At 43.1% G+C, this 6959-nt stretch overlaps 1 protein-coding gene across 1 annotated transcript in view; it reads left to right on the top strand.

Annotated features, from left to right (window-relative positions):
• The first annotated feature begins 994 nt into the window (after nucleotides 1-994).
• SLC25A26 (solute carrier family 25 member 26) overlaps nucleotides 995-6959 on the top strand; it is an 81418-nt gene continuing 75453 nt past the window's right edge. The window contains exons 1-3 of the mRNA XM_058031917.1: nucleotides 995-1121; nucleotides 4436-4592; nucleotides 5945-6054. Of these exons, the coding sequence (XP_057887900.1) occupies nucleotides 1089-1121; nucleotides 4436-4592; nucleotides 5945-6054 (300 nt within the window). The 5' untranslated portion in view covers nucleotides 995-1088. The remainder of the gene's footprint in view (nucleotides 1122-4435; nucleotides 4593-5944; nucleotides 6055-6959) is intronic.

Raw genomic sequence — 6959 nt, 5'->3', positions numbered from 1 at the left:
CAGTGCAGCTCCAGAGAAACCCATAGGAATAAACACCTCGTTTATATTCTGTGAGAGTAATTGCTTGTCATCCCTGTATATTCTCTTGTAGCAAGTTTTTCCTTAATATTACAAATGTCTTGGAAGCACATGCAGAACCCAGTCCTTTTCACAGAGTTCTCTGCAGGACCTGAACTAATTTGGATCACTACAAAACCCTGAAACCACAAGCAAAAAGCACAAGACATGCAGGATTCAGGGTGAGCCTGGAAATCAGTCAAAACTTCTAATATAATCTTTAAACAAAATCTTGGCTACCTGAAGCAGAGAGGTGCAAACCACCTCTGTGCTACAGACCCTGCTGCCGATTTTAGCAGCTCTCTAAACACAGAAACACTTTAATTTCTAAAGGAAACATTGTTTATTTCACACTGAGTGCAAGGTGGCAGTTGCCAGAAATCGAGCACCCCAAGGGGTAAAATGCTACATCTATTATATGATAAAATTTACACGAACCCGGCAATGTAATATATATTGTCCCCCTGCTTAATGCACATTGATTTGGGTAATATGACCTTAGGCAACGCTGGAAACACAAAGTTTTATTGCAGACGTTGTCTGACGTCACAGTTACGTTCACAAAAGGGCAGAAAATACATCCTGGAGACAGAAAACTCAGCTTGAAGACACAAATTTCCTCAGCAATTGAGGAAAAAGTCAATCTCAGGATTTCAGGACTCTTTTCCTTCAGGATTTAATTTTTTTTCCAAGGCACATGGGTAAGCTGTTTGCTTTCCAAACAGACCCCATGCACCTCTGGCGCACGCACCAGCACCTCAGGGGCTCCAGGGAGAGCCGAAAGCGGCTGTGCCGGTATCGCAGAGCAAACCGTCGCTAAGCGACAACTAATCAACTAATTAATTAACACTTGGCGCTAATTGCCGGGAGCTGCCCGCTGTGCGCATTCGCCGAGTCCCGCGCAGACGCAGCGATAGCCGCGCCCACGTGACCGCGGGCCGGCACGGCAATATGGCTGCGCCCATGTGTGCGCACGGGGTCGGCCCGTAGCGCCGGGACGGGCCCCGCTGATCCCGGCCCGGCAGCCCTGCATGGAGCCGCGGGAGTCCTGGGCGGCCTTGGCGGTGAGTGAGCGGGCCCGAAATACGCTGTTATACCCGGTGTGCAGGAGCCCGGTCCGCAAACAGAGTAGGGGTATTTTTAGGGAATATAAATTATGTGTCTGTATTATATGTGTATGTACTGATATATGTTTTTATATATAATATACACACATGTTTTTAAATAATATATATATGTACACATATATGTAATATGTATACATATATTTTAAACATATGATATATATATATTTGCATATATATCGTGTATATATATATATGTGTTTGTGTGTATATGTTTTCTTTGTGCAGAAAGGGTCTCTGTTTGGCAAATACATAAAAATGTATATTACCACCACCAAAACTTTTCAGTATTTCTGTCCTTTAATGAATAAAAGCATTAATATTCATTGGCTACAATTTTCACAGGTTCTCTTATTAATTAGTATTGTATCTTGTGTTGGTTAATGAGTCTCTGGCTTGCCATGGTAATTAATCCACAGGCTCAGTCTTTCTCTGCCTTTAGGTCAGTGGGTTTCCTGTGATGTGCCCCTGCTGGAATTCCCTTTTGCTCAGTGGGAGCTGATTCTGCTCAGTTGAGGAGCTGTCTTTTATTAATTTCTTCCTTTTCTTTGGGGTTCTGCCAAATGTCTTTGTGGCCCATAAATTCTGCATCCTTTGTCTCCATCAGTGGTACATCCTTCTGCCCTGCATTTGTTAAAATCCCTCTAGGTCTGACATTATTGAAACACGCAGCCCTGAAATTAGCAATTCTACTGACAAGTATTTTGGCTTTCTAACACAGGACCTCACATGGAGCCTGTTGGTTAGTCTGTTTCAACAGTTAACTCCTTTGTTGTTGATCAGGCTGGAAAGTTACAAGGCCCTAACATCAAGGACCATCCTTACTTAGGAAAAAATTTACATGTTCCACGTTTTGCAGATGTCCTGCCTGAGCATTGCCAAGGTGCTGAGCTGAGCTGTGCTGAGGGATGGCCACAGTTTGTGGGAGTCCCTGTGGACTCTGTGAAGCACTGCCCTCCCTAAAAACTGCTTTTCCATGTGTGGGCTCAGTAAGGGGGTGAAGCCCAGTCACCACAGCTCCATTGAAAACACCCAGTGGGTTCTGTGTGGAAAATCAGGGATGTGGTGCCTTGGGGAAAGCTGCAGCAGAGGAGAGCTCAGCTGCCTGCCCCGATGCTCTGAGGCAGGTGGGCGTGAGCAGTGAGGTGGTGCCTCCATGAGCTGGAATTAGGTCCTGGTTTTGCTTGATCATTGTGGTGGAGTTTATGGGGTCATTGCATCTCCTGAGTTGGAAGGGACCCACAAGGATCATCCATCCCAGCTTCTGGAAAAAAAAAAACCACAGACACTCCTGTGCCCAGGAGCATTGTCCAAACCCTCCTGGAGCTCTGGCAGCCTCGGGGCTGTGCCCATTCCCTGGGGAGCCTGGGCAGTGCCAGCACCCTCTGGGGTAGAACCTTTCCCTGATTCCAAACTCCTCTGGCACAGCTCCAGCTGCTCAGCTGCTCCCTGGGTCCTGTGCCTGATCAAGAGCAGAGCTTGGAGCTGCCCCTCCATTACCCTTGTGAGGAAGCTGCAGAGCCCTGTGAGCTCTGATCCTGCTCCATCTCCTGGTGAAGGTTCTTTTGCTAACCCTGCTGTTGCTGACAGCTGGGGGAGGAGATGTGCTCCGGGTGCCTGATGAACCAAAAGCCATTTCTCTTTTCTGCAGTTTTTGCAAACACACAACTATTGTCACCCCCCGGCAGGTGCTCTGTCAGCTACCTCATGAATTTAAATGACATTTAAGATACAGAACTTTGAGAACTTAAAGAAGCAATTAGTAACTTTTGATTCATGTTTTAACAGATGGCCAGATTAAATCTGATTAAGTCTGATCAATGCTATTTTGAGCAGATAAGGATTTTGATGAAAAAGAGTGAAGAAGAATCAATGCATTCAAAATAGCCAACTAGATTAAAAGAGTAATTAACTTATTGATTAAACCTTTAGTGCTAGATAGTGAACACCTCTCTGAATCCTCTGTTACCCTGAAAAAAATCATTGGTGTAACACACATGTGATTTGTTTTCAGAGTTAAAAATCTCTGCAGCTGTTTTTTGGGATCTATATGAGGTAGCCTTCAAACTGTGTTTTCTGAGTAGCACTGCAGCTAAATAATGTCTCATAATGGATTGATGTTAACTATTGATGGTGTTTTATTTTGAATCAGTTTTTCTGTTTATTTCAGCCTTTTCCTCATGTTTTTGTGAAATAATTATTTTCTACAATCAGCCATGTCATGGGGTAATTTAAAAACCCCAAAATCCCACTCATCTAGGAACATAAGTGATGGGAATAGATTGAGCCCTAGTTGAATCAATTTTTTAGGCTTTTATTTTATGAGCTCTTTGGATAAAACTCTTCCCCTTTATGACTTTGAAAACTCCTTTTATTTAATGTGATTTCCAGTACCTTGAGGGAGTCTGCAAGAAAGTTGGAGAGAGCACGTGGTGACAGGACAAGGGGGGATGTCTTCAAACTGACAGAGAGTAGGTTTAGATTAGATTTTAGAGAAAAACTATTGACTCTGAGGGTGGTGAGGCCCTGGCACAGGGTGCCCAGAGAAGCTGTGGCTGCCCCATCCCTGGAAGTGTTCAAGGACAGGTTAGATAGGGCTTGGGACAACCTGGGATAGTGGAAGGTGTCCCTGCCCATGGCAGGGGGCTGGAATTAGATATTTAAGGTCCCTTCCAATCTAAACCTTTCAATGATTTACCATTTTTTCTTTCTATAGGCTTTTATCAAAAAAGAAATGAAAAAAAGATGGCTTACTTTGGGCTTTGTTCAACAAGGCAATGAGAGAGTGTGAACACTTTAAATGAAAACATTTGCTGGAAAAATGTGAATGTGCTTTCTAGGGATGCCTAAGGTGGGGAGTAGAATTGCTTCAGTCTTTCCCTGATTTTATCACTCAAATGCTGTAGAGTTTGGTCATTCTGTGCTGTCTCTTCAAAAGTGACATCCACTGTCTGGCTCTTCTGTGGATGGGGAAGTGTTGCATTGCTTTGCTTGCACTATTCAAAACACTGAGATTGTTTTAAAAATACCTTAAAATGGTTTAAAAGTTGTAATATCTGTTACTTTCTTTTGTTGAACCCTCCTTGTTACAGCTGTGGAAGCTGTTGAGTCTTATGAAAGACTATCAGCTTATAAACTGACCTCAGGAAGGTTACAGTCAGCAGTGCTTTGAGTTACACATGCCTCAGTTACCCACATAAGCACCACTTATATGAGAATATTAATTCACTTTTTTCCATGGTTTTGTCTTGTAGGCTGGTGGAGTTGCTGGTGTGTGTGTTGACTTGATCCTTTTCCCCTTGGATACTGTAAAAACAAGACTTCAGAGTCCTCAAGGATTTAGGAAAGCTGGTGGCTTTCGTGGCATCTATGCTGGTGTTCCTTCCACTGCAATAGGATCCTTTCCAAATGGTAAATTCTCTTTGGATTGTGCTTTGCCTTCTTTAAGTAGTAATTTGTGTCACATAGGACATTCATGTCTGAGGCTTCCTCTCCTGTGGGTGCCTTTGAAGAGCAGTTTCTAGAATTCCAGCATTGGACAAATTTGAACAAGACTGGAGTGAAGGCTGCTGCAGGTTTGCAACCCTGATTCCTTGGAAGCATTTCTGGATATAAGCCTGTCCTTACATACAGGAGCACACTAAAACATTTCTGAGTGCTGAGGGGGACTTGTGTCTTGCTTGTCCTGGACATTTTTGTCATGACCCACTCTTTCTTGGCACTGGAAATGAATGGAATTTCAAAGTGCTTGAGCACTGCAGGTGTTTGAGTTAATTGCCCTGGGGATGCTCTGCCCATCTCCCCAAAACAGCAACACTTATATTGTAAAGACATCAGGAAAACTTTTGAATCTAAGGTTTTACAAAAGTAAATACTTTTAGTCCCTGCTGAGAAAAAGCATCTGAAATTCCTCATGCCTTTGTCCATTTTGTCTTTGTAGGGAGGGATGAAAAAACAGCAATCTGTGCTGTAAATGTTAGGAGAACTTTGCTGACAAATCCACTGACACCTTCAGATGTTTGATGTCCTTCATAAGGTGATATAAAAAAATTCAGTTCTTTATCTTGGCTGCTCTGTTATCTCCTTTTGAGGTGATAAGCATCTTTTGATTAGTAGAAGGCAATTCACATGGCCCTTCTCTGCAATTAAAATCTGTTCCCCCTCAAGACATGTCATTTTTTTCAGTATTTACATCTCCAAAATCTGCACTGTAGTTTTATCTTTCCAACGTATGACTGAGAACTGAAATTATCTGTAGGAAAAGGAATAACCCTTAAGGTGTGAGTGCCTTTGTAGTTGACTGTTGCAGTGAATAAACAGCTCAAGTTGCTGTGCTCAGTTTAGTTTTGTTCATTTCTTGTTCATTGCACAGAACTTTTACAAATCCTTCAGAAGCTTGGAAAAAATTTTATGGAGCTAAATTCAAAATATTTAGCCGACAATAGCTAGGAAGAAGTTACTAATAAACTGCTACTGAAACAGTTTTGTACATTGCAGGATAACAGAATGGAATCAATTTATGTTTTTTGGGATTGTCTATCTTTTCAATAATCAACTGATTTGTTTGTTCTTCCCTTCTTCCCCCCGTCAAAAAAAACCCATTCATTCAATTCAACCAAGAGGTGATCCCTCTACTCTATCAATGGATATGGAAGATACCAGTTTTTCAAAATGTGCTGTTTTGGTGTAAAAATATCCTGGTTTTAACTGCAGCCCTGTGATGGAGGAGCAGTGCAATGATTGCATGTATTCTTGAATTTCAGCTGCTGCTTTTTTTATCACCTACGAGAATGTGAAATCCCTGCTGCCCCATGGATCTTCATCTTACTTGTCCCCTGCAACACACATGGTGGCTGCCTCCCTTGGGGAAGTGGTAAGAAGGAAATTCATCTGTTGTGTGTCCAGGGGAGGGGAGGGGAGGAAACCATTCAGTTATGGGAACTCAGGTTTGGTGTCATATATTGTGACAGCTCTCACAGCAGCCTGGTTTCTCACTGTTGGCACAGTGTCTGGGGCTGGGTGTTGAGCTCTGAACACCCCAGGCTGCTCCTGCCAGCCCTGGCCACCTCTGCTCTCCTGGTTTTGTCACAGTGTGTCCTGATAACATGGGGAGCAGATGGTCTCTGCAGGTGTGAGGTAAGGAAATGGGCTGTGTGGAGACAAACAGGCTTTTCTGGCTCTTTTGCAACTCAAACTTAGCTGATGCCGTGGTGCAGAAGAATGTGTTGTGTCTGTGGTTCCATACTATTTTATTTACTGCTTTTATTAACTGATTTTTTATTTTCTTTCCTATGGGGGCTTAGCTTAGGTGTATGTGGTTACCAGGAGGGTGGAGATGCCATTTATTTCAGCTGAACACCAGGTGCCTCACTATTACAGCAGCACAACCTGGCTATTTCCATGGGAAGCAGCTCAGCTCTTCCTGCTCTCTGTGGGATCAGCTTTGACACCCAAATAATTTTTATTCTTCTGTGGAAATGTTACTGATTAGATTGAATGAGATTTAACCAGGAAACTTAATTTAACATACCAAGGACATGAAGACAGAGGAGTGCAGCACCTATAACCTCTCTGGTAGGGTAGATAGAAGGTGATAGAGGTAGGGCTGGGTGGGATTTGTTTGTGTTGCTGCCTCAGGTGGATTCTTTCTGAGCTTGGTTAGAGCCTGTGCTGTCAGGTTGTAACTCCTAACTTAAGGCAATGCACAGAACTTATTTCCATGAAGATTCTCCAAAAGCTGTTAGAAATCAGCAGGAGGTGTTTTACCACCAATACACA

Source organism: Melospiza georgiana, chromosome 11 (genome assembly GCF_028018845.1).
Source record: "Melospiza georgiana isolate bMelGeo1 chromosome 11, bMelGeo1.pri, whole genome shotgun sequence".
Taxonomy (NCBI): Eukaryota; Metazoa; Chordata; class Aves; order Passeriformes; family Passerellidae; genus Melospiza; species Melospiza georgiana.
The sequence above is the reverse complement of the archived record's forward strand: the minus strand, read 5'-3'. Positions and strand labels throughout refer to the sequence as shown.